This window comes from Equus caballus, chromosome 6 (assembly GCF_041296265.1).
Source record: "Equus caballus isolate H_3958 breed thoroughbred chromosome 6, TB-T2T, whole genome shotgun sequence".
Taxonomy (NCBI): domain Eukaryota; kingdom Metazoa; phylum Chordata; class Mammalia; order Perissodactyla; family Equidae; genus Equus; species Equus caballus.
Window position 1 is genome coordinate 81,338,561 of NC_091689.1, and position 26,851 is coordinate 81,365,411.

A 26,851-nucleotide genomic window follows, 5' to 3' on the forward strand; every position below is an offset into this window, starting at 1 on the left:
AAACCTCAGGAAGTTTCTCTCTTCCACTTTCTAATTTGTTGCACTCGTTGAGTCTTTCATCTGAGTCTTACTTTGTGGAGGAGAAGGTAGAGCTGTTTGGGAGGCTTGAATGAAAATGACTTTATGTGAAGACGAAAAGGAACTGTGACCTCCAATAGCGTTTTTCCAGTGGAATTTGCAACCTTAGAAATGTTAGAGATTGAGGCCTGCCCCAGAGATTAGGGCAGCTCGTTCATGTGTGTTTTCAGTGATCATGTGTCTGACTGACATTGGAGAAACTCAGAAAACACTGAATTTTCAGTAATAGAGAAATATGACCTTAAGAAGGAAAAAATGAGACGAGATTCAATCTCCAGGGAGCTAGATTTCTTTTTCTCTCAGTCCCATCTCTCCATTTTGAAATGGGGGAAATCTAAGGTACAGAAATGGGGAGGGATAAAAGTGGATTGCTGAAGAAGTTAAGATTTTCAGATGAAAGAGGAAAGAAATAGAGAATGAGCACATTTACCAGTGGGTAGTAATTTTAGTGGAATGCCTTGGTGTTTTCCCTCTGAAAACTTTTGTCGTTTCTCTGGATGTCTGAGGTGAGAATACACAGTTCCTTGGGTTTTCCTGACTGAAGACAGAGCAATGGCCCTACCTCTTCAGGTCTTTTGTGACCCCACTAACTTCAGCTCCTGTGCCTGGTGTCTTACAGACCAGGGGAATCAACCTCTCCTGCATCCGGACGTGTGTGGTGGTGGCCGAGGAGCGGCCCCGCATTGCCCTCCAGCTGTCCTTCTCCAAGCTCTTTAAAGACATCGGTCTGTCCCCTCGGGCGGTCAGCACCACTTTTGGATCAAGAGTCAATGTAGCGATATGTTTACAGGTGACTGTCATGAAATCTCGCGTGGTGACAAATGGAGGAGGAATGTGTGGTGCTCCAGAGCAGAGGCTGCGAAGCCTGGCTGCTTGGTGTGAGCCGTGGTTCCACTTACTGCCTGTGGGACTGTGGGCTTTTTATTTGGACTTGCTGGGCCTCATTTTGCTCATCTGTAAGGTGAAGATAATAGTATCATCCTTCACAGGGTCATTCTGTAGAATCACTGAGTTACTAGGTGCCACGTGCTGGGAGCTATGCCCAGCAGTTGACACCAATGTAAATGTTTACTCTTAATAGTCGTTTTATGGTCCATGACGATGAATCAAGAAGATTCCTGAGTCCTATTAGAATTTTATTTATATAACTTAGCTTCTGTTTTTCTGACTCCTCTATATTTTATAAGTTTTTTTGCAAAGGAAGCACAAATAAGCCTGTATTCTTTTTCTCCAGCCAGATGGCAACTTTGCTATGTTATTCTTGGTGGGTAAATAACAAAAAAGGAACTGAAATAACAGAAAACTGAGTCTGATCTTATGTAGCTTGGAGGCTAATAAGGTAAATACAGGCATGGCCAAGAGTGGGAGTGAAAGGTGGCACACATGGGGGATGCTCTCAGGGCCTCTGTGACTGGTCAAGGGACTTTGAATTAGCATCATGATGCTTTACCCTTGGAGCCCCCTCCTGGGCCCCTTGCTGTCAGCTTAGGCCAGTGCTGGCTTTGAAACTCCCGTGGATGCTGGCCTGTCTCATCCCTGCTTTGAGTCCTGGGATGAGGACCCTCCTCAGCCTGGGAGCCTTTCGGTGCTGCTCTAGTCCTTGTGAGCAGCCTCTGGCCCACCCTCCCCAGGAAGGAAAGGGAAGAAACATGAGGATAAAGCCAGGCCACCGAGTCTCTTTCAGGCGTTGACTGCAACCCCGCCTCATCTGGTTGAAGAGAGGGCGAGCTTTCTGAATAGAGTTTGGGTTTTTCATGTGTATGGCTCAGTTATCTATTTCTTGATTTGAAAATGTAAAATATGGAAATATAATCCATTTAAATTTTAAATAAACAATGCATTGATTTATTTTTCTTTAGGGAACCTCAGGGCCTGATCCAACTACTGTGTATGTAGATCTGAAATCACTAAGACATGACAGGTACAGTGGATTTATTATGCTCGTTCTCTGTTAGAGTTCCGAAGCCTAAGACCTCTGAGCCTCGAGAAGGCCAGCCTCTCCCTCATCTCCCAGGGCGGGTGGGAAGAGGGAAGGGTTTGTTTTCATTGTTAATACCTGATAAGATTTACATTTGTAAGAAGAAAGCTTTAACTCTCACAGTTGCTGCACTGTTCTTTAATATTAAAATGTAATACTTAGTTCCTGCCTGTGTAAAGGTACTTTGTGACATTTGATATAAATTAAACTAAAATGGATAGACTCTTTCCTGTGGGAGTTTAAAAATAAAAGCTGGGACAGACAAGATAAATGAGGCTGCGGAGGGTTTCCGAAACGGCGCTTTGTCTGAACCCCAGGAGAACAGCCTTCCTCCTCCTCAGCTTCCAAGGTGAACACCTGGCCCGAGGGCTCCAGGACCTCTTCCTGGTCCCACTGCCTTGGGCTGTGTTGCTGCTGTGCCCCAGGGCTGGCCCCGCCCGCGCAAGTAGAGCATCTCCAGTGCAAGGCTTCTCAGCCTGGGGGGATTTTGCCCTCCAGAGGACATCTGACAAGTCTAGAGAGATTTTTGGTTGTCACCACAAGGGGATTGCTACTGACATCTAGTGGGTACAGGCCTGGGATGTTGCTAAACGTCCTACAAGGCACAGGACAGCCCCTCACAAAAAATTATAACAAAACATTATCTGACCCAAAATGTCAGTAATGCCGAGTTTGAGAATCTCCGCTGTAGCGTGAGGAGGAGGGACAAATCAGAGGTCCTGGGAAGGCAGTGCGTAGCTGTGGCAGACATGGTGCAATAGTTTTTAAAAGGCTTCTGTATAGTAAATATTGTTCTCCTGCAGGGTTCGACTGGTGGAACGGGGTGCCCCCCAGAGTTTGCTCCTCTCAGAGTCTGGAAAGGTAATTTGTTCTGTTAACCATTGGGAAGGTGGTCTTTGGGGAGAAGCGGTTCATTTTAAAGAAAACTGAAGCAATATAATGTATTAGCACCCAGGGCAAGACTTAATTGAAATCTGGAGATAATTCAACAGTTTCAACTTAGCCAGTATTTTCAAATTCATATAGGTACATAGACAAGAAGAATACTAGATTTGAACTTTCTTAATTTCCAGAAATTTTTTAAAAAATCCAGCTGATGTGTTAGTCTTATTTGACAAAGCAGCAAATTCAACGTTTGTTATATTCAAGGGGGAGAGATGAACGACACTTAAAAAGAGCCAATTCTATCTGTATAAATGATACAAGGAGAAAAATAGGGTGTCAGGGGGATGTGGTTTAAGATCAGGGAAGACATACACGTATTTAAAGCTGAAACAGAAAATGCGGAAGAGAGTAGGATACTCGAGAGTAATTGTCTATGGGGATAAGATTTCTTAGATTAGGATGAGGCTTGAAAGTGTTGAAGGAGAGAGTTAGTTATTGTCTTAGTCCGTTCAGGCCCTGTAACAGAATACTGTAGGCTGGGTGCTTATAAACAACAGAAACATCTCTCACAGTTCTGGAGGCTGGGAAGTCCCAGATCAAGGTGCCAGGAGATTCTGGTGAGGGATTTCTGGTTCACAGATGGCTTATCGCTGTGTCCTGTCATGGCCGAAGGGCAAGGAAAATCTCCGGGCCTCTTTCATGAGGGCATTAACCCCATTCATGAGGCTCCGCCCTCATCACCTAGCCACCTTCCAAAGGCCTCACCTCCTAATAGTGTCACACTGGGGATTAGGTTTCAACAACTGAATTTGGGGGGGACACAACGTTCAGTCTGTAGCAGTTTTGAACAATTTACTAAGGGTGATAGAACGTCAGCTAAGCTATCAAGGTTCTCATCGTTTTGAAGAGATGATGATGATGCCTCAGCATCCCTTCCAGTCATTCTGAAAAGCACAGGAGAAAACTGGGAAGGACAGGAGGGATCCTGCCTAACATGGCCAGTAGCAGATCAGCCCCCTGGGGAGCTAACTCCAGTTTCACTCTTCGAAGTGGAATTCAGTTGATCTTCTTATCATCTTGTCGGAGCTTATCTGCCTCAGCTAGCGGCTGGGCCCCTCGGGAGGTTTGCTGCAGTGCGTGGCCCAGACAGTGGGAAGGGTCTTTTCTCTTCCTTCGTTCAGGTTTCATATGCATGAGCCCAGGTAATCATTGTGAGGCTTCTCAAGTAACTGCATGCTCTAGAAACCCAAGATAAAATGGGAGGTTTAAGGGACAGAATACAGGTAACCAGAGACCCTGAGCCATTTTCTCAGCCAGCACCTGTTTCTTGCTTTGCCCTCTTGAGGGAGCTCGCAGGCCTGTGATGGCCTTCCGTTCTCCTGAGAGCTGCCTCCGTCCTCTTACTCTTCGAGCCCCTCTCACTCCTGCACTGGCCCTAGACTGGAGCCAGGTCTCAGGCCATCCCTCCCTGCTGCCCGTTCTGCCTTAAGCGGCTTTACTGTCGTCACTGCAGTGAGCAAGACAGATCATGCAGAAAGGCCGTTACGTGGTTAAGTTCTTCTACAGGTTCTTACCGTCATGGTTCTGGTCTGCACTTTCTCATCCCTTTGAGGAGGTGCTAGCCTGGTTGGTTCCCTGGTGTATTTTTGAGGATGAATCTTAGACTTCTGGTCTCCACTGAGGACCGTCCAGAGGGTGCCACTCCTTAGCTCCTGCCCTGCGTGCACTCGCCCACCTCACGGGGGAGGGGGAACAGGTCAGTGCATTTCCTAGAGGTCGTTAGATTCATTGAACCCAGTCTTTGTGCTTTCCCTTTGATTCTTAGATCCTGCCTGGAGTGAAAGTGGTTATTGTTAATCCCGAGACCAAAGGACCCGTGGGAGACTCTCACCTTGGAGAGGTAGGTACCGTTTTCACCTTTGCTCTGAAGAGTCAGCAGTGGAAGACTGTGGGGCTCACACTCACGATGTCAGTGAAACCGTGGCTTTGGCTCTTCCCTCATGGTGAATTTTCATCCTCCAAAAGAGTTTTAGTCTGTCTCCGTAAGGCTCGAGACTGAAATGGGCAGAAGGGGCAGATGAGACCAGGCTCACGAGGCGATTTAGGCATCCAAACTAGAACTAGTCCGATGGCCCACTGACGCTCCCTGAGCTGGAAAGGAACAAGGGCCAGTCCCACCTGTTGCGCCTGTTGAGGGCTGGCACTGAAAGAGCCACAAATCAAAGAGTTTTTAAATTCATGCAAATTTTATATTCTATTCCAAAATGTATCCATTTTTGTATTAGTATAAATATATTTTGAGAGACTTAGCTTTTCTTCCCCCAGATCTTTAAGAGACACTGATGTTTCATCCTGTAGCTTGTGGGGAGGCGTGTTGTAGGTGCAGGGGCCAGCTGATCTGGGCTCTGCTGGGTACCAGCTTCTCGATATTGGGCAAGTTACTTAACCTCTCCGGGCCTCGGTTTCCTCATCCATAATAATAATTGCAGCTACCTCGCCCTCCCAGTAGAACTGTATGACAGTTGACGGTATTGGTACCTGTATCTGTAATGTACATAGAACAGTGCCTGTCATATGCGATCTCAATAAACACTAGTATGATTACCATTGTTTCAAATACCCTGTAGTGTTTTCCTGGGGGCTTTATACCTTAGTTTCAGAAGCACAGAAGTAACCCCCTGATGCATTTGTGGAACTCGGAAAGAGGCTGAGAAATGAGCCAGGGAGGCCATGTGGCGTGGTGGCTAGGAGCATGGCCTCTGCATCCACACAGGCTTGGGTATGAATCTCCTAGTTTCTGTATCTTAGGTGAGCTACTTAACTCCTTGGTGTTTTTTGTTTTTTGTTTTTTTGGTGAGGAAGTCTGGCCCTGAGCTAACGTCTGTTGCCAGTCTTCCTCTTTTTGCTTGAGGAAGATTGTCTCTGAGCTCACATCTGTGCCAGTCTTCCTCTATTTCCTATGTGGGATGCTGCCATGGCATGGCTTGATGAGTGGTGTGTAGGTCTGCTCCAGGGATCCAAACCCACGAAGCCTGGGCTGCTGAAGCAGAGTGCCTGAACTGAACCACTATGCCACTGGGCCGGCCCCAACTCCTTGTTTTTCATCTATAAAAAGGGAATAACAATAGTACAAACTATATTGTCATGTCATATATGTCAGGATTGATGGAGATTAGGTATATAAAGTACTTACCTCACTGTTCAGCAGACAGTAAACACTTGATAAATGTCAGCTGCCTTTACTGTTCAGTTGTGTTAATATAAAAATGAGATTCAAAAACCATAATAATCAGTCCCAAGAGAATTGAATTGATACAGTCGTATGTTCCTGGTAAAATGTGGCCACTGCCCTTTTCTTGTAGATTTGGGTGAACAGTCCCCATACGGCCAGTGGCTATTACACCATCTACGATAGTGAGACTCTTCAAGCTGATCATTTCAACACTCGCCTCAGCTTTGGGGATGCTGCTCAGACGCTCTGGGCTCGGACAGGATACCTTGGTTTCGTCCGCCGGACTGAGCTCACAGCAGCCACTGGAGGTATTTTCCCCACCAGCTCTTCCCCCTTCGGTGGGGCAGGCGCGTCCCACTTTGCGTTTCACCCAGTAGGGCTCTCTGGCCTTGCTCAGCCTGCCCTTGGGTTGTGGAGTGTGTGTATTTAATTATTCCCTTGGACGACTCTTGAACCCAGACGTGAATTTATATTCATCCAGAGTAAGATTTTGCCCCAGGAAGAGAACCTAGGAAGTAAGCACCCAGGGCACCACGTCAGCATCCCTGAGCTGTGGGTTAGCTGGCCGGGCAGTCATGGAGATGGCCTGATGATGAGTCAATGCCCCTGGCAGAACACAGACCCTCAGCCCCGGTGGGGCTGATGCCAGCCCCTGGACAAGCTCCTGTGACTGCTGTTTCATCCTTTGGCTCCTTTCCTCCCTGTGCACCATTCTGGGAGCAGGAGGAACAGCCCGAATCCCTGAGGGGGGAGTCAGTACAGAGGAGCAGTCTGGCTGAAGCGCTCCGTCCTTTCGGTGTCTCATGTCGGATCGAGACTGCTTCTTGGCAAGGCTCTGGTCATCCTCTGTCTATTTGACTGTCATGGCTTCACTCCTATCCGCTTTCAACCCTTCCTCTTGATGGCCTGAATAGCCATTTAAAAATACCCAACACTAACTGTATCATGCACTTGAAGAATGGCTACGAATAACTCACTGGACTTTAACGGCGTGAATGGGGCCAGGTCATTTCTCCTTAGCTCCTTGCATCTGTTCCGCACCATCCAGCATCCATAGTTTCTCCAGATTTCATGGGGAGGCAGGATAACATACTGGAGAAGGAGGAGGCATCCCTCACCAGGTGTCCTGGTTTTGAAGCTTACCTCTGCCAATTGCTGTGTGACCTTGAGCAATCACTGAACCTCTCAGTTTTCTACCTGGAAAATGGGAGTGATGATGTTTCCTGCCTCGTGGCAACAATGTGAGATGAAATGACATGATGCATTTAGGTGCCTGGAATAGTGCCTGGCCCATAGAAAGCACTCACTCATTGTTAACTACTGTGTTTCTCTTGTCATTTTGTTATTACAATCTTTATGAACTCTTCTTGTATGATGGGACTCTGCTGGACCTCCTCATCCTTCTCTCTCCCACAGCTTCTACCACTTTATTTTGCTAAATTTTTCGGAAATTTACCTTTTCCTGAAAACAGTGCATTCAGTAGATCTAGCAAAATCATCTCTGTTCTTCATAATGCAGTATCTATATAGACATAAACCATGTCGCCTTGTATATACAGTGTGTGCATAAAATCTTTCCAAAAAAAGAACGAAATTTCTGCTGTGTCCTAGCCGGATTACAAGCCTGTGAATAACCAGGACTCATCTCCCCATATTCTATAATCCTACTCCTTGTATCTGGATCCCTTGAAGATGTCTAGAAACAGTGACACATGTTCATTTCTTCTCCGTCTCAAATCCTCCCTGCCCTCCCCTCCCCCAGCCTTCATCTGGCTAATTCCTGTTTATCCTTAAACACTCAGCCTGGCTTCAGCTTTCCCAGGAGCCCTCCCTGAACTCGGAGCTGAGCTGGGGGTGTCCTCCACTCTCCTCACACCTTGTGCACCCCCATCACCGGGCTCACTGAGTTAGGACGGAACGCCTGTTTGTGTGTGTGTTCCCCCCACTAGACAGTAAGTATCTTCAGAGCAGGAATCATGCTTTGTCATCTTTGTCTCCTAGCACTTGGCACAATTCCTGGCACAGAACAGTAATAATAATAATAGCTAATGTTTTAGCATCTACAGTGTACCAGGCATCACATTAACTCCCTTATGTGGGTTATCTCATTCAATCCTCACAGCAGCCATTTGTTATTATCCTGGAAGCAGGACTCAGAAACTTAAGTGGTTTGCCCGGTTACAGAGCTGGTGAGTGGTGAAGCCAGGCGACGAGGCAGGCAGCCTGAACCCTGGGCTCTCAGCCACCACTGTACTGCACTCAGTGTATCTGAGGAACCAGCTTTCTCTCTTCCCTTCTGTCAGAGCGTCACGATGCGTTGTATGTGGTGGGAGCCCTGGATGAAACGCTGGAACTGAGAGGACTGCGATACCACCCGATCGATATCGAGACCTCAGTGTCTCGGATCCACAGGAGCATAGCTGAATGGTAAGTGCCCCCTCACGGAACATGCTTCCCACCTCAGCTGTAGTGTCAGTTAAAACTGATCCAAGTAGTCAGCCGTCGGTACCAAGTACCTCCTACACACAGAGAATGCCAAGGGGAGTAAGAAAGTAAACGAACTCATTCTTGCTTCGTGTGCCGTCTGCTGTGGCAGACGAGCCGTGGAGACACTGAGACCGGTGCCAAGGAACCACTGTGGAGCTGAGTCCTCACTAGTGATAGACTCTCACCCTTGGAAGGGAAGTACTGATCACCTGTATCTAGAAGTCGGTTTCATGTGGTGGAAAGAACCATGACTTTAAGTCAGAACACCCAGCTTACAGGCCTACGTTGGCCGCTTCCCTCATCTGTAAAATGCTTCCTCTGCCACTTCCTGATTATTGGGAGGATCAAATGACAATGTGCTTGTCAACTGTTAGATGGTAAGCAGATGAAAAGGATCATTATCATCTCATCCGATTTCCCTCTCAGTGCGGGAATTCCCCTTACCTTATCCCTGACAAAGGATCATCCAACCTCACATTAACTTAAAATTCCTTAAAATTAAAACTCTGTTTTTCCTGTTGGCTTTCCTTCTGGATTCTTGACAATGCAGAATCCATCCAGTTTCTTTCCTACATATTTAAGTCAGTGTGTCCTTCCTCATGCTAAACAGCCACAGTTCTCTTAATGGTTGCTCATGTTTTCCAGATGCTGCTTTGTCTAAAAATGTTCTTGCTTTGGTCAGAGTCTCTCCTCAGACCTGAACACCGCCCAGGGGTATGAGAATAATGCAGAATGCCATGGCTACCCTCTAATTTCAGACATTCGACTGGTGATGCAACCAAATATTGTGTACATTTTTCTTTAATGATCGGACTCTGTTTGTTAAAGCAGTTTAACACTGCATATCAGGTCATACCTTCTAACCCAGCACTCACTTTGTACCTTGTGGCACTTGTATGGCACAACAGCAGAGACACTTGTGTGGGGCACTAAGCTCAAATGAGGCCAGGCCAACTCCCTTCCTGATGGGTGTAAGAATATTATCTTAGTCAAAGCTCTTATGTTGCAAAGAACAGCAACTCTCTTCAACAAAAAGTAAAAAAGAGTTAATGGAAAGAATACCTGGTTATCACAGAAGTTCCTAAAAGTATCTAACTGTGGATCTCAAGAAAGGTAGAGGAGCCAGCTCAGTGGCCTAGTGGTTAAGTTTGTGCACTCCACTTCGGCAGCCTGGGGTCTGCAGGTTTGGATCTGGGGTGTAGACCTACACACCACTCATCAAGCCACGCTGTGGCAGTGTCCTACATAGAAAAAATAGAGGAAAATTGTCACAGATGTTAGCTCACTGACAGTCTTCCTCAAGCGAAAAGAAGAAGATTGGCAACAGATGTTAGCTCAGGGCCAATCTTCCTCACCAAAAAAAAAAAAGTAAAAACAAGGCCATCAGGAACCACTATCGTCTCACTCTCTAGAGCCACGTGGGCATCCACTTCATCTTTTCTCTCCTCCCTGAAGAGCCATTCTTTGTGCTTCCCTGGACACCTGGCTAGCCCAGAACTTTTCAAGTCCACACGTCCTCAGTTCAAGTGAGCAGCTAATAACTTTCAATCACTTCCAAATTCTCAAGAGATTTTGGCTGGTTCAGCTGTAATCAGAGAGGAATGGTTCTATGTCACAGATGTGACTGCTAGCCTTCTGGTTGAATCCAGCAAAGAAGGCAGTTCTCAGGGAATTGGGGTTCAGTCTTGGGCAGACACTGTAAAAGATGACTGGTAAATGTAATGACATGTAACTGAATGTCTTTGAAATTTCAGTGCCGTGTTCACGTGGACCAACTTGCTTGTGGTGGTTGTGGAGCTGTGTGGCTCTGAACAGGAAGCCCTCGATCTGGTTCCTTTAGTCACAAATGTGGTCCTGGAAGAGCATTACCTCATTGTTGGCGTCGTAGTTGTGGTGGACCCGGGCGTCATCCCCATCAACTCTAGAGGAGAGAAGCAGAGGATGCACCTCCGTGACAGCTTCCTAGCTGACCAGTTAGACCCCATCTACGTGGCTTATAACATGTAACCAGCCTTGTGGGGATCACAGGGGCCACCCTGAGAAACCGCAAGGACCAAAGACCCGTGACGAGGAGCAAGCTTTCAAATGATGGGAAATAAGCTGAGATGGCTACATTATATATTTCATCTCATCCTGTGGGATTCTACAATCACACGACACACAGGAAAGGGGAATTCTGTGGTGGCAAATGAAAAAAATGTTAACAGTCTGTTAGTCATGAGCTTTGACATAGCGTGAGCAGCACGTTACTAAAGCAATTACATGCATGTTACATTTTTTTCATCTGTTGTATATACTTGTATTTTTATCTAATGCTGTTTTAGAATTTTGTAAGGGAGTTTAATGAATTCACATAAAGGGGGTGGTCTGAGTTACACAGTTCCCCGCTCTGTACTGTATTTTGCCATTTTACCACAGCTAGACATTCTGCGGGTTTTGTTAACATGGAACTACTCAGCTTACTTTCAGTCGACCCATAAGCAAGTCAGATAACCCACTGAATATGAAAATTACTTTATATATATAATTCTTGACTGTAAAACATTTTGACCAGTGTTTTAAACATGTAAATAAGAATACACATAATTCAGCTAAAAATTTGAATTGGCTTGTATAGTTATAACCACCAAAGTAGAAACAGTTTTACTTTGAGAGAATTTCAGTATTCTCTTAATGCAGTATAACTGAATAGGTAACTAAAAAGTGCAAATTGTTTGCAGGTTTCGCTGCACGTTTTCTGTCTCTGTTGGCTGGTGTATTTTATAAACTAAAGCTGCCTATGTTTGTTTTTAAAGCTTGCATTCCCGGAATCAGCTTAAGCTTTTAAGAATTCAGCGTGTTTCTACAAGCTGGAAAATCTCAGTTTAAAAATCAAAGTGTTATGAAAAAGCTAAGATTCATTAGATCCCACCCTATTCTAAAGAACCACAATAACTCACTCTGGCCCCCAGTGTTGAAACTGTCTTTCAAATTTAGAGTGACTACGTAAGAATTTAGAATTTCCTCTTTTTCCAGGCCCACTGTAAACTCTGTCTACAGTTTATACATATAAGCTTCTCTTTTCTGAAAACTGAAGAGTGTCCTCTGTTCTTCCAATAGATGAGGGCAGGGATTTTAAGAAAAAGAATGACAGGCTGGGAAGGCAGTGGGATCAACAGTCACATGAAAGCATAAGGCCACATAACTACACATCTCAAAACTGACCAGATTGGGTTGCCAAAATAGCCACGCTTATGCTGAAATAGGGGAAGTATGATGTATGCAAGAAACTCTTTTGAAATAACTGTGGTGCCCAGGCCAAGTGGACTGAGCCTGGGACTGAGTTTGGCCTCCGGCTTGGTTTCCTTTCTTTGGTCTGATACTTCATGTATTTGAATATAGTTGAATTTTATTATTTTTTTCTTACAGAAATATTTTTAAAAATTAAAAAAAACTCAAAGTGAACAGAGTTAACTTGTTAAATCAGAATGGTTCTCTTTGACCCACTCTGGTCTATTGTGTAAATATTTATTTAGGCTATTTTAATAATACATATTATTTACCCCACTGTAACATCATGTAAACTAAAATATGTTTTTAAACAATTTCTAAGACTTGTAATTACCCTGAAAATAAGGTTTATAATGCAAAGACCAGACCCTTTGCCATGGCAGCCCTCTCGGGGGCTGCCCTTACACTGTCTGTGACCCAAAGCCACTTTATCCCTTTTACATAATCCTCTTTTCCCCCCAACTCATTCTCCGCAAAGGGCGGACCTCAAGACATTTTCCAGTTCCAGATCTCTTTTCAACATTTTGGATGAAATTAATTTACACGTGATGGGAGAGGTTCTAGGAAGTGCAGAAAAAGCACACTGCCGGGGGGCAAGAAATCCCAGTGACTAGCACCGGTTTGGTTTGTAGAGAAAACAGCCTGCTTATTTGAAAAGTAATTTTCTTAAAACACTTGTTAATGATTCACTCAACAAAGCAAGGGATCCTGAGGATTAAATAGTTCTATCTCCATAATCCACAAGTTCTAAAAAAAATATATAGGCAGTTTGTCCTATGAGTTGCTTTGATAATTCTTACTGCCCAAGTTAGAATGTCTGCTAGAAATAGAATGTGAGCCACATCTGTCATTTTAAATTTCTAGTAACCACATTTTAAAAAGTAAAAAGAAACAGGTGAAATTGACTTTAATATATTTAACCCAATATATCAAAAATACTATCATTTTGATATGGAATTAATATAAGAAACTATTAATGAGATATTTCACTTGTTTTTTTCCTATTAAGTCTTTGAAATCCAGTGTGTATTAAGCACATCTCAATTCAGACTACCCATGTTTCGGGTTTTCAGTAGCCACATGTGGCTACTGGCTACAATATTGGACAGTGCCGATCTATGCTCATTCCTTCAGATAAGATGCTCCGTTAATCTCAGAGCGCGGCAGCTGCCAGTTACTTAGGGGCTGATCACCTAGCTTCCTAGTTCCTCAGGCTTCTGATTTATCTTTAGTTTTTGCTTTCTGCCTTGTGGCTGTTTATTGATCTTTTGCATATCCCCCAAAACCAGAATATGCTAGTGGAGGAAAGAAAGCTGAGATGCACCTTTGGGGAACTTCATCAGTAACACTGGTAAAGTACCCCCTGGAAGAGGAAGAGAGTCCAGTCATTACCTTAGAGGTGTTTGCGGGTCATCTGCAGATTTAACACCTCATCTGTTGCAGACTTGGATAAGAAAACTTTCTCTTGATGACACAACTCTCTTGCTCTTTCCATGTTAGGTAGAACCTTTGTGGTAGAACTGACTCTTAAGGCAGTCACAGAAGGCCATTATTGATAAAATCAGCCTTGCCAATCCTCTGGAACACATTCTGTTTGGGTTTTTATGCCTGTGAAAGAGAAAACGAAATTAACAGCAAGCCTCCATTTGAGTTAAGAGAAATCTATTCATCTGAAAGTCTTTGAACCTCTTTCTGCCTCTCAGCAGAAGTAACTGAAGTAGATCAGGAAGGGGCTGCCTCAGGAAAATTCCTAGGCCCTAGGGATTCTATTCTTAGAGCTGCACAAATGCCATCTCCTGCATCAGTGAGACCCAGGCAGTGACCAGCATGCTAATGGGCATCAGTGAATCCGCAGTCTTTATTTACTTCCTGCCTCAAAGGGCCCTGGTCCCATGAGTACCAAGTCCTTTCCTCCTGAAGTTGTGCTGCCTCCGGCTGTTTAGGGACCATTGCCTGTCTATTGGTCGTGAGTGTGTCTCCTTAACTTTAGTCCTTGGGCAATGCTTGCTTATTGCTTCTGTTGAATCAACAAAGGGCCTGAGGCCTTAGGTTTTTTGTTAAGGTCTCTGCCCCAAGCATGGTGCTCAATATTCTTGGCCAAATGAATTACTTTCCTTGAATTTCCAGGAATCTTTTAGACTAAAGCAATGAGGAGTTATCACCTCACCCTCAAACTCCAACATGATCTATGCCTTAGTGTTGTTTTTGTTGTCTGCTTTGATGTAAAAGCAAGCGTGTTTGGAGCCAGAAGCTGCAGTACTCCAAATACACAACAGGCCTTTCTTTCTCATTCATACAACATTTCTGGTTTAGGTATATGTAGATGGGCCATGTTATTTGTCCAGAGGAAGAGAGTGTAAAGATATAAGATTAATTTTTTAGTTTTAAATGCTGTTTGTTTACTTTCTGTCAAGATATTTACCAGTGTCAAATTCAAACGATAGTACTGTGTAATTATGTATAAAGGTTTTTTTTTATTTATTTGAAATTAGACTAGATATACATTTTTAAATTTAACATCTGGCTGGACAGTGTTCTATTAACTCATTGAATGTGTTTCCTTTGTCTTGTGTTAATAAATATTGATGCCTGATTGTGTTTAATGCTTCACACAATGGGAAAATTGACAAATTGGAATTGATAGATTTTAAATTTAACTTCAGATGATAAGACCCAAAGGTAGCTCGAGTGGTCTAAGGAAAATGAACACAGAGATCCAAAGTTATAGCCATCAGTGCTATAAAAGGAGGCAAGATCAAGGAACAGTAGAGAGTCATTTTGAAAACTAAGAAGCCTTCTGTCAGGAAAAATTATAGCTTAGTATTCGTCCTACCTATGTGGCATTTGGTAGTTTTAAACTATTGATTGTAAATTTTAATTTTTTTCTAATCTGTCATTGGGTTGGATTTCCGCTTTTCTTAAAGTGATCATTTGCTTTTCCATTTCCTGGTTTCAAGAAGTTTGATGGGAGTTCATCAAATTGTGCATGTTCTCAGACACTGAAACTGGTCCTTAAATTATGGTCCAAGCTTTTTAGGCAGCTGAGAACATTTTCTCATTTGACACACATTTATCAAGCGTCTACCCACAGGCACCAGGCACTGTGATAAGAACTGAAGCTAGAGAGTGAAAAATATCAAGTCACTGCCCTTAAGGAGATACAGGAAAACCAATACAGTAAGGGTTACAGTAGAGGTGGACTATGGGAGCAGGTAGGATAGGCCCCCAATCCAATGATGAGGGAGAATAGTGAGTAATATGTGCTGGAGAAGGTAACATCTGAACTGAGTGTTGAAGGATGAAACAGCTAGATAAAGACTACACGGGAAGGCAGAGTTGCACATTCTGGGAACTGCAATTTGTTATTAGGCTGTAGAGTTTGAAGGGAGAAAAGTCAAAGATAGTTATGGAGGTTTGAGTGAAGGACAGATCAGTAAGGGCCTTGTGTATCATGCTAAGAATTTTGGACTTTTATCCAGAAGGCCAAAGGGAGCCAACGAGGGATGTATTGCAAGGGAATAACATGCTCAGATTTGCAACAGAGAGGATTATTCTGGTAATCATATAGAAAATGGATTGGTGTGGGTAGGGAGGTAAAACCCAAGGTGGGGAGACCAGTTGGGACTGCAGTGACAGAGCAAGAGCCCTGCAAATAAGGCAGTGACAGGATGGAGACGGAGGGCAGTGTGTGCAAACCTGGGAAATGGTAAGATTTCAACCGCTGAATATTCAGGGTAAGGAAGAAGGAATCCAGAATAACTCCTAGGTTTCTGACTTGGGGAGTTAGGTAGATGTGGGGCCATTTACCAAGATAGGGAACAAAGGAGGAGGAATAGACTCGAGGAAGAAGATGCTGTGCTCCATTTTGGTCATGCTCTTTAAGGTCCTGTGGAACCCATAAGTGAAGAGGTCCAATGGGCAGCTGAATATTTAGGTCTCTGCCTCAGGAGAGCTCTGGCCAAGAGCTAGATATTTTGGAGGCATCCTTTTAAAAGTGGTAGTTGAAGCCGTGAAGTGGATGCTATTGCCAAGGAAGATCGTTTAGAGTAAGAAAAGGACCAATAATGAAGCCATGGGCAACAGCAGCATTTAAAGGCTTGGGGAGGAAGAATAGTCCACAAAAGAGAGGGAATAACTGGAGAGAAAAGGGCAAAGCCAAGAAAGAGCATGCGCATAGAAATTGCAGGAAGAGTTTTAAAGAGGAGGAAGTGATCAACAATGCCAAAGGCTACGATGAAGCTTAGTAAAACAGGGACTGGCAAGCATCTGCTGTGTCTGGCAACTAGGTAGACACTGGTGACCTTGGTCAGAGTGGTTTCACTTGCAGCTGAGGAGGCAGAAGCCAGAAAACTGGCTCAGGAGAGGAGTGATGGGAAGTGTGACTGAACAGAGGATACTCTCCAGAAGCCCTATCTGCATAGGAAGGACAGAGATGGGAGGGTAGTTGAAAGAGGGACAGAGAATCAAGGGAGACTTTTAAAGGTGAAAGAAAAATATAACTCTGTCAGGGGAAAGAGCCAGTGGAGAGAGAAAGTTTCCAAATACAGCAATGAGTGATAATTGACAAAGTAAGGTCACTGAGGAAGCAGGAGGGGCAGGATCCAGAGAACAGGTGAGAGGATTAGCCTTTGAGAGAGGGAAGCACATTTTTTCAAATGAAACTGGGTAGAGGCAAGATCCTGATAGTAGCAAGTTGCTAGAGGCCTGATGATCTCATTCACTTCTCTGAACCTCCATTCTCAGTCTACAAAGATGAACACTCATTTCTGAGATAATTTCTATAAATAAATATGACAGAGCTGACAACATATAACACGAAATCTGCAAATAATGGGAACTCCTAAGAAGCAGATATAAGAGGGAAATTTACATTAAATGTATTTATTAAAAAAGACTAAAATTTGTTGTCCACTAAAAAAAGAAAAAAAGGACCCCCCTCTAAGAAAGTAGAAGGAAATAATGAAAGGAAAAACAAATTAATAAATAGACAATAAAGGAAATAGAAAAGGCTCAACAAAATCAGAAAAAAAAATAACCTAATAGGAGGCCAGCCCCGAGGCCAAGTGGTTAAAGTTATGTGCACTCCACTTTGATGGCCCCAGTTCATGGGTTTGGATCCCAGGTATGGACCTACTCCACTCGGCAGCCATGATATGGAGGCATCCTACATACAAAGTAGAGGAAGACTGGCACAGATATTAGCTCAGGCCTAACCTTCCTCAAGGAAAAAAAGAGGATTGGCAATGGATGTTAGCTCAGGGCGAATCTTCCTCACACACACACACCAGTAGGTAACACAACAGTATTTTTTTAATCTTAAGGGATTATTATAATTTTACAGTAAATTTGAATTTTAAATGAAATGGATAATTTTCTACAAACTATGTAATTTGAAAATTCACTCAAGAAATAGAAAACCTGAATTTTACCAAACACACAGGAACAGATAATCCCCTTTTCATATAGAAAAGAAAGTGTCACCACTCATCTTACAAAGTTAGTAAAAAATCACTCTGTAAAACAATATAATCCAGTCCAATGATAAAACTACTAGAAATGTGAAGAAACAGAAAAATATGACTCATATTCAAGGCAAAAGAAAATCAGTCAATAGATACCAGCCACAAGATCACTCCACTCAGATGTTGTCATTAGCAGTCAAGAGCTATATATCTACTGGGATTTAAAGGGAAATAAACACACAATAGATAAACAGATGGGGAACATGGCAGAGAAACAAACTATAAAAAAGAATCAAATAGAAATTTCAGAGCTGAAAAGTACAATAATTGAAATGAAAAATTCATGGACTTAATGAGCTTAATAGCAGATTGAAGATGGCATAGTAAAGAATACGTGAACTTGAAGATAAATCAATAGATTACCTAATCTGAAGAACAGACAGAAAAAAGAATGAAGAAAAAAATAATAAAGCCTGAGGGGCCAGCCCAGTGGTGTGGTAGTTAAGTTCACACACTCCACTCTGGTGGCCCAGGGTTCACAGGTTCGGATCCCAGGTGCAGACCTATGTACCAATCATCAAGCCATGCTGTGGCGGCATCCCATATACAAAGTAGAGGAAGATTGGTACAGATGTTAGCTCAGGGCCAGGCTTCCTAAAAAAAAAAAAAAAAAAAAAAGCCTGAGAGTCCTGTGGGAAAATATCAAGTGGTCTAAGATATTAGCAATTGGAATTCCAGATGGAAGAGAGAGAGAATGAGATATAAAAGATACTTGAAGAAGAAATAATGGCAAAAGCTCCCAAATTTGGAAAGACATAAATTTACAGACTGAAGAAGCTCAAGAAACTCCAAGGAGTATAAATATAAAGAAAACCACCATTAGGGATAATCATGGGCAAACTGCTAAACTCCAATAAAGCAAAAGTCTTCAAAGAAGTCAGGGAAAAGTGACACATTACATATAGGAGAACAATGATACAAATGATAGCCAACTTCTCCTTAGAAATAATGGAAGCCAGAAGAACAAAGAATGATATAATGTGCAAGAAGAAGAAAACTGTCAACTCAGAATTCTATATCCAGTGAAACTATGCTACGAAAATGCAGGTGAATCCTCAATCTGATAAAGACCATCTATGAAAAACTCACTGCTTACACCACACTTGTGAAAAACTGAATGCTTTCCCCCTAACATTGGGAACAAGGGGAGAAAGTCTGTTCTCATCGCTTGTATTCAACATTGAACTAGACATTCTATCAAGGGCAATTATGCAAGAAAAAGAAACAAAAGGCATGCAGTCACAGATTAAATGACTTGTATATACAAAATCCTAAGGAATACACACACACAAACTATTAAATGAGTTTAGCAAGGCTGCAGAATACAAGATCAATATAAAAAATCTATTTTACTTCTATTTACTAGCAATGAACATTCCAAAAATGAAATTTAAAAACAAATGTTATTTAAAATAGCATCAAAATGAATAAAACACTTAATAAATTTAACCAAAGTGCAAACTTGTACAGTGAAAACTACAAAATCATTGAAAGAAACTAAAGACCTAAATAAATGGAGTTATCCTCATGTTCATGGATTGTAAGATTGAATATTGTTAGGATGGCAATACTCCCAAATTGATCTACAGATTCAGTGCCATTTCTATCAAAATCCCAGCCACTTATTTTGCAGAAATAGATAGGCTGATCCTAAAATTCATATGGAATTGCAGGGGACTGAGAATAGTCGAAACAATATTGAAAATGAAGAACAAAGTTGGAGTACTCACACTTCCAGTATTTCAAAACCTACTAGAAAGCTATAATAAGGACACTGTGGTACTGGCATAAGGATAGGCCTATCAATCAATGGAATAGAATTGAGAGTCCGGAAATAGGGGAAGCCTCTCAAACTGCGGCTAACCCAGCCAAGATAAATCAATAACAATATTAATATTGCATCTCAGTGGAGAATGGTGGAGATTAGTGCCATCCATAAGGGTGTCAGGATTCAGAGATGGCGGTCCTTGTTTAAGCTGTGTTTAATTCACCAGTCTGGTTGCTGCAGAAACTCATGGACCCTGGAGGATGGCAGTACACTATTGCAAGCTCTACCAAATAATAACCCCAATTGTAACTATTGTACTGGATCTGATATCTTTGCTACATCAGATTAACATGGTCTCAGGTACATGGTATGTAGGCATTGATTTGACAAATGTGTCCTTTTCCATTCCAATCAAGAAAAAAAATCACAAGAAGAAAATTGTAACTACGTATAGTGATGGATGTTAACTAGGCTTACTGTGGTGATCATTTTGCAATATATACATATACCGAATCATTATGTTGTACATCAGAAACTAATATCATGTTATACGTCAATTATATCTCAATTTTTTTTAAAGTTTAAAAAAAAAGAAAATCAGAAGTAGTTCACATTCACACAGAAGGGACAAGAATATACGTTTATAGTTTTGCCCCAGAGTTATGTTACATGACATCACTCTGATCAGACAGACGGAACAAGAAGTGGTTAGTACACTGAAGGTCTTGGTAAGCCACACATAATCCAGGGGATGGGAAATAAACTCTGTGAAGATTCAGAAGTCTAGCGATCAGGGGCATGCTGACATGTCCCCTAAGACAGAAAAAGCAAATTACTGTATCTTGCATTCCCATTCTCAAAGAAAGCAGCACAATCCTTGGTAGGCTTCTTCAAGTTCTGGAGATAATGCATTACATGCCTAGTAATGCTACTGTGGATGATATACCAGGTACAGTTTTGAGTAAGGTTTGGAGGCATATGATCTGGCATATCCAATATATTACAGAAAAGTAGCAGTGTGAAGTTTATAGCAAGACCCAGTGGGAGAATCACAATGCAAGCTATTGAAATTCTGGAGTAAGAACATACCAGCTGTAGCAGAGAATTGTACGCCTTATGAAAAACAGCTGCTAGTGTGCTACTGGGCCATGGTGAAGATGGAAAACTTGACCAGGGGACACCAAGTGACTATGCATTTGGAACTGTCCATCATTGGCTGGATTCTGCCAGACACATCAAGTCATAAAGTCAGATGAGCCCAGCACCAATCCATCATAAGATGGAAATGTTACATCTGGGATCAAGCATAAGTGGGATCAGAGGACACACGCAATCTGCATGAGCAGGCGACCAAGAACCCCATGGTACCCAGTACAGCTGCACCAGCATTCTTCACTTAGCTCATACCTATGGCCACAGTGGAACATAGGGCGAGGTGTCGGAGGGTCCTGCTGAGGCAGGTGGAAAAAGCCCAAGTTTCATTTATGGGTGGTTTATGGGTGGGTATGGCTATTCTCAGAGGTGACTTTGAAAGGGAGTTGCAAGGGAAATCTTCCCAATGGGCAGATATTAAAGTGATCGCCCATTTTGTGTGGAAGAAGTGGCTCAAAGTGCGAATATGCACTCATGGGCAGTGGCAAATGGCTTGGCCAGTTGGTCAGTGTCTTGAAGGGAAAAAGACTGGAAGATTGGATACAACAATGTCTGGAGTAGAGGTATATGGATGGATATAGGGGAAGGAGGACAAAGTATGAAGATCTTTGCTTCACGTGTCAATGCCCACTAAAAAGCATCCATGATGGGAGAGACACTGAACATCCAAATAGACAAAATGACTTGGCTGGTTGATGTCAGCCAGCTACTGACCAGCTCAAAACTGACACAATGAGCACATGAATAGAGTAGCCAGAGTGGCAGAGATGGAGGCTAAGCAAGGGCCCAATAGCATGGACTCCCACCTACCAAGGCTGATGTAGCTACTGCTATCTCTGAATCTTCAACTAAACATTGGCAGAGACCAACACTGAGCTCCCAATGTGGCATTATTTCTCCAGGAGACTAACTGGCCACTTGATAGTAAGTTGACAACATTGGGGTTCTTCCTCCTGGAAGGGCCAGTGATTTGTTGTCATGTGAACAGACTTACCTCCTCTGGGTAAGGATTTGACTCTCCTGCCCTCAAAGCCTCACTCAGCCTCACTCCGCCTCACTCCCTCGGGACTTACAAAGGTGCGTGATACTTGCAGGCTGCTCTGACCAGGCAGGTTCCTCCAGTAAAGTGGATTTCAATTCCAAGCTGTCTTGCCACAACTCTGTAATCACAATCTTGAAGGTAAATAATTTTTTTGCTTATACAATCCAACGAACACAATAACCAGGACTTGTCCATTATAGTTTTACTAGTGGAACCAGCTAGAGGCCACTATAACATACAAGGCAGAAAATGATAGCTTAGACCTAAGATGGTAGTGGTGGGGTACAGAGAAGGGGAAGAGGTCACAAGGAAATTATTTCTCCTGTATGCTGGTGTATTACTTAGGCTTCTAGAAATGACAGCAATCAAAATGTGCTAGTTTAAATGGAAAAGTGCTATTCATTACGAGGACACAGGGTGATTCATGGGACCTAAGGGCTGTGGCAGGCAGCTGTGTCTCAGGCAGCTTTGGGAACCCGGGCCTAGAAAGCCCCTGGGTTGCTCTCTCAACTCATGTGCATTATCTGCAGATGGAAGAGACTCATTACAAAGCTCCTAAGCTTTAGGTCCATTTACCTAGAGAAAGACTAATTTTTGTCCAAAGACAAATCTCCACAGGGGAGACTCTGATGGCCCAGCGTGGATCAAGTGCCCATTGTTGCTAAGATATGGATGACTGTGAGAAGTTCCCATAAAAAGGAGAGGTGGATGGACAGCCCTGCAGTTGTCCACTACTCCAAGGGCCTCACAGACTAGTTCTATGCATTCATCTCTGGCATAGCTAACATGAGGCAACAAACAATTTCAGAGCTAAGTTATTTGGGAGAACTCTGTTTCAGGAGTGTTAGCTGAAACTGTTGGGTTGCAGTTCACACAACCCCTGCAGGCATTTAGGACCTATCCCTGGTTAAGTTTTCCTGTGTGTTTAGACTTGAGTATTAAAAAAGGACAAAACAAACAAAAAGAAACAAAAACAAGCCTACGTTTTAGACCACAAAACCTACATCTATTAGCTTTAAATAATTTCTGCCTTTCGAGAAATGGGCTGGTCCAGACCCTGTTTCACGGCTCTCAAGTCCTTCACTCCAGCTCAGTCCTTCTGTTAACCCAGGAGGCTTCTCAGGAAATGTGGCCATTTAATGGTTTTTAGCGCAAATTCCAGTAGTTACATTACAGTATCTTCCAAATTAATATCCAACATTTACTTAGCGCTTACTCTGCCAGGCATGGCTCTAACTTTACCCGTATTAAACTCATTCAATCTACAAAACTCTATGGGATAGGTAGTATCATTAAGCACATTTCATTATAACGTCTCTCTCACATAGCGAGAAAATGGTGCACCAGAAGAGCCAAAGAGGTGCCATCCCTGGCTTGACCAGTTTGTTTTAAAACAATTACATTTGGCTGTTGAAAGATAGGTTTGTTTCACTTTATTCCCTCACTTCTAAAGTCAAGACCCATCCATTTGGTTTATAGGGCTCTTACTATTTAGATAGAACTGTGTACATCATAACCAAGATGTTTTCTTCTTTACCTACAGTTATCCCTCAGGTTCAGAACAGTGGTAAGTACAGCTCGTGACACCTCCATGAGAAACAAACAAGGATGGTGGAAATATTGTGACTGGCAGTGTAGCACAGCATAATATTTGACTTAGACTTAAAATGCTTTACAGGTGTTTGAGGAACTTAACAGGGAGCAGCCCATTCACATTTTGAAACTTTCAGTAAAATTGTTTCTTTTGAAGGTAACACTTTTCAGTCCCCCCAATCCTTCTTTTACTGAAGAAACAACCAAATGCAAAAGAACAATAAATTTACAACCTGCTTCCAGCCATTAACATTCTAAATTCTAGAATGACTGACGCTGGAACTTGTTAATCAAGAAAAGCTGATATCCAAGAACCTCTTCTCCACTCCTTAGCTTTATAGGGCACTTTGCTTTCCTATGATATTTACCAGTTTGATTCTTTAAATAATGCTGGGACACGGGCTGAGTATTATCCTTTCCCAGATTTTGATAATGAGAAGACAAGCTTAGAGAGGTTGGGGTAATTTGCCTGATGAAAAATCTAAAACAGGGGCAGTCACTTGTTTTAACTTGAGTCTACAATGTTTGCTGAATAAATGACAATGGCTAAACCTTAGTGAGCTCTTAAGAGTAACTCAGAGTTAACTCTTGAGCTTTAAATCACATTATCTGGCCCTAAAGGTGAAAACTTTCAGGAAGGGCTCTATCCACTAAACCAGTTTCCTACATTGGAGATCTCAAACTGGTGAAATATCAGAAAAATTCCGGGAACTTTTTATTTTGTCAAGAGCATACTAACAGGTTTATCATTTATCATCTGTTTATTATCACTATAAAGCCATAAGACAACATTTTGCAAGGAAATGGAAAATTTCATCCTAATGAGAAAATTCGTACTAATGCATAATCCCTTCTCCAGAAAGGCAGGCACACATTGAAAAATATTTGTGAGTTTCGGCAATGTACTAAAATGACAGAGTAACATTTTACTTTACGACACTCCATTGTCTGTAGCTTTTTCTAAATCGTTTAACAGTTGGGGTAAATCTGTATTCGGCGTGACACACGGAGTGGAGCTCAAAACACCGGACCGGCACCTTGTGTTTTCCTGAATAAGTCTTTGTAGAAAATCCTTTCCCATGGGATAAGGGATACAACTCTTAACGCAACTGCACGGGATTAGAAAGAGTCTGGGTGAACCAAGAGAAGCTGAGGACAAGCCTCCGTCCTTCAAGTCACTCCTTTAACACGCAGCGGACAGGTGAGACGGGGGTCAAGGCCAGGGACGACAGCGCTGGGCCTGACCACCCAGAGCGCGTGGGAGCTGAGAGGAGAGGCGTCACTAACGGAGGGAAACGGCCCCAATTCGAGCGGCCTCGCGACCCCCCGAGCTGGTGACGGCCTCCGAAGACGTGTGGGAGGCGCCGGGGCAGAGCTCCCGAAAAGAAAAGGAACCGCAGGCCACTTTCACCTCCAACTCTCGCCACAGCAACACCTTCAGCAGACAGCCCTCCGTTCCGAAGAAGCCGGCGCAAGATGGCGGCGCGTCACGTGCGCAACGCGGTGACGTCGGACGGCGGCCCGCACGGAGGGACCGCCTCCACCTCAGCCCCCACGCTCACTGACTCAGTTTTGCCCCCCTTCCCTCCCCCGCCCCCGGCCTGGTGTAGATCATGCCGCTAGTGGCGGCCCTGACTGCCGAGGAAACGGCAGCCTAGGACAGTTGGCTGTTGAGTGACACAGATTCTCCCCGCCCCGCCTGACCCCTGAGAAAGAGGCACGTCCCCCGCCGCGTGTGGGGGTGGGGAAGTGGATAGTGAATTCGGATCCACCTGGGAGGGGGGAGTGGAGGTTCCCGCCCCGGACAGCGGCTAGGCGGCAGCCACAGGTAAGCGGGAGGCGGGGGTGGGGACGTGCCCCCGTATCCCCTGACAGGGGGCGGGCGCGGGGGCGCGCCGCCGGCGGGGACGCCGAGCCGGGTCGCGCGCCGGGTGGGGGTCGCGCGCGGGCGGCGGCGGGGGGGAGGGGCGCGGCGGGCGCGCGGGGGGAGGGGGAGGGGCTGCCCGCTGCCCCGGCTGCGCGCGCTTCCGGTTCTCGCGCCGCGGCCCCGCGGTGTCCCTTCAGTCGTCGTCTCCTCCCCCCTCCCGCCCCGCAATCAGATTAAAACCGGAGCCCTCCGGCCGCGGGCTGGTTTTCGCCTCTGAAGCCGCCCCTCCGCGGCCCAAGGCGAGCGCCCTCCGTCGAAGGTCTCGGGGTTGGGGCGGGAAGCCGCGGGGAGGGCGGCGTGGCCTTGGCCTCCGCGCCTAGTCCGCCGAGCGGGGCCCGAGACCAGCTCTCTCCCCAGGGAGCCCACCGAGCGCACCGGGCGTCCTGGGGTGCCAGGCCCGGGCCGCCTCGCCGGGGAGGGCGGAACGGCCCTTACCCCCATGGCGCTTACAGTCGAGACAGACGGCAAACGAGTCGCACAGACACACGAAGCGGTTGTGGGGAGGTGCAGCCGAGGAGCGAGGAAGGCGAGTGGGGAATGGCCGCAGCCCGTCTGTCTGTCTCTGGACACACGGTCCAACCGAGGACACTTTCCCTTTGCTTTTCTCCCGTGTCGTAAAACTAAGCATGGCGTTTCACAGCGGCAGCTAGGCCGTGAAGCTCGCGGCTCAATCAACTTAAAATTATTGTAGATGCCAAATGGTGGCTGGTCGTTGGTGAACTTTTGAGGAGCAATGGGCTAAGGGTAGTCGTTGAGAGCGTTTACGCTTCTGAGGCTTTTTCAGCATAGATCTGGCAAGCATCTTTGTCGACTGGCCTTGTTTGTGATAAGAGTTTGTACACTATGTTTGTTTATGTTTGCAAAATGCATTTTGAGAATTTTGTTACCAACAGAAATAAGCAGTTTTACTAAAATGCTGTGTTTCCTATAGACTTTAGAATGTGCCGTTAGACTGTTGTCCTGAAGCTGAATGTGTTAGCTCTGTTCCTGGGAGCTGTTTGAGGTTCTGTTTGGTCTGTGATAGGTCTGCTGCATCACCAGTAGATGGCAGCCCCTTCTAAAAATGCTTTTTTTTCCACAGGTCATCCCGTGTATTTGTAATGAATTTCCAGCTCTAAAGTAGGGTGTTTTCTTGTGCTTGAATTGCCCTGTTTCTAAAACTGGGTTGAAGTAATTCTCTAAAGATATTTCTTTAACCTTTATTTCTATCAGTTTTAAGTAGGTAAACCCAATAAATACATTGATTTATCCCGCAATAATAAATGTGCAAGGTCTTAGTGCTGTATTGGGAACAGGATGTGGTCTTGGACTCCCTAGAGCTTGCATTCTGGTGGGGGAGACAGAAAACAAGCCCTTGCAATCTGTGCTAAGTGCCATGAGAAGAGGGTAGCGTGCTGGGGGGATACAGCCTGGGCTCCTAGACCTGTCAAGGGGAGACGTGACAGTCTGCCTGGAAGAATAACTTGTAGGAATAGGCCACATGAAGAGAAGGAGTAGTGTTTCTGGCAGACGGAATAGTGTATTCCGTGAAAGCCTGCAGGTGAGAGAAAGCAAGGCAAGCACATTTGAAGATTTGAAAGAAATTCGGTATGACTAATCGGAGCTGTTTTGAGGGGAGATCTGAGTTCACTTGTGGAAATGTTGAACAAGAGACTCCTTGCCCTCAATCTTATCATAGTTCCACATCCTCTACGAGGAAACTAAGACCCTTTTCATTCATCAGATGACAATACTATACAGTCTTTATTGAATTTTGGCTATTTACCGTGTGTGTGAGGGTCTCTGCTGGGCACAGAGCGTGCATTCACATGATACAGGCCCTGCCCTTAGGCTCCTTAAGACTCGGGGAAGCAGACATGCCAGTAAACACAGTTCAGAGTGTTAAGTAACCTGGTTAGAAATCTCTGCAAGGCACAG

General features: G+C 44.3%; 2 protein-coding genes and 1 long non-coding RNA gene across 34 annotated transcripts in view; 2 read left to right on the forward strand and 1 right to left on the reverse strand.

Moving 5' to 3' along the window:
- Nucleotides 1-14,523, forward strand: part of DIP2B (disco interacting protein 2 homolog B) — a 208,110-nt gene extending 193,587 nt beyond the window's left edge. For all 9 annotated transcript variants that reach the window (XM_023643546.2, XM_023643545.2, XM_023643547.2 and 6 more), the window contains 7 exons: nt 698-868; nt 1,938-1,999; nt 2,860-2,917; nt 4,767-4,841; nt 6,304-6,481; nt 8,477-8,600; nt 10,415-14,523. In XM_023643546.2, the coding sequence (XP_023499314.1) occupies nt 698-868; nt 1,938-1,999; nt 2,860-2,917; nt 4,767-4,841; nt 6,304-6,481; nt 8,477-8,600; nt 10,415-10,667 (921 nt within the window). In that variant the 3' untranslated portion in view covers nt 10,668-14,523. The remainder of the gene's footprint in view (nt 1-697; nt 869-1,937; nt 2,000-2,859; nt 2,918-4,766; nt 4,842-6,303; nt 6,482-8,476; nt 8,601-10,414) is intronic.
- LOC138924812 (uncharacterized) lies at nt 2,180-25,548 on the reverse strand. 4 transcript variants are annotated; one of them, XR_011440092.1, is made up of 6 exons: nt 25,370-25,548; nt 13,323-13,538; nt 9,723-10,581; nt 4,859-4,996; nt 4,516-4,773; nt 2,180-4,179 (listed from the first exon to the last, which is right to left on the reverse strand). It is a non-coding gene; the product is annotated as an uncharacterized lncRNA (long non-coding RNA). The 4 variants fall into 4 exon arrangements; XR_011440089.1 differs by having other exon boundaries at nt 6,135-10,581; XR_011440090.1 differs by having other exon boundaries at nt 4,859-5,485; nt 6,135-10,581.
- Nucleotides 23,300-26,851, forward strand: part of ATF1 (activating transcription factor 1) — a 47,170-nt gene continuing 43,618 nt past the window's right edge. For 3 of the 21 annotated variants that reach the window (XR_011440085.1, XM_070271422.1, XM_023643558.2), the window contains exon 1: nt 24,437-24,835. Coding sequence is in view for 4 of the 21 variants with exons in the window: in XM_070271421.1 (XP_070127522.1) it covers nt 25,374-25,460 (87 nt within the window). In the remaining 17 variants the exon portion in view is untranslated. The other 18 variants (XR_011440086.1, XM_023643555.2, XM_070271412.1 and 15 more) reach the window with 17 other exon arrangements.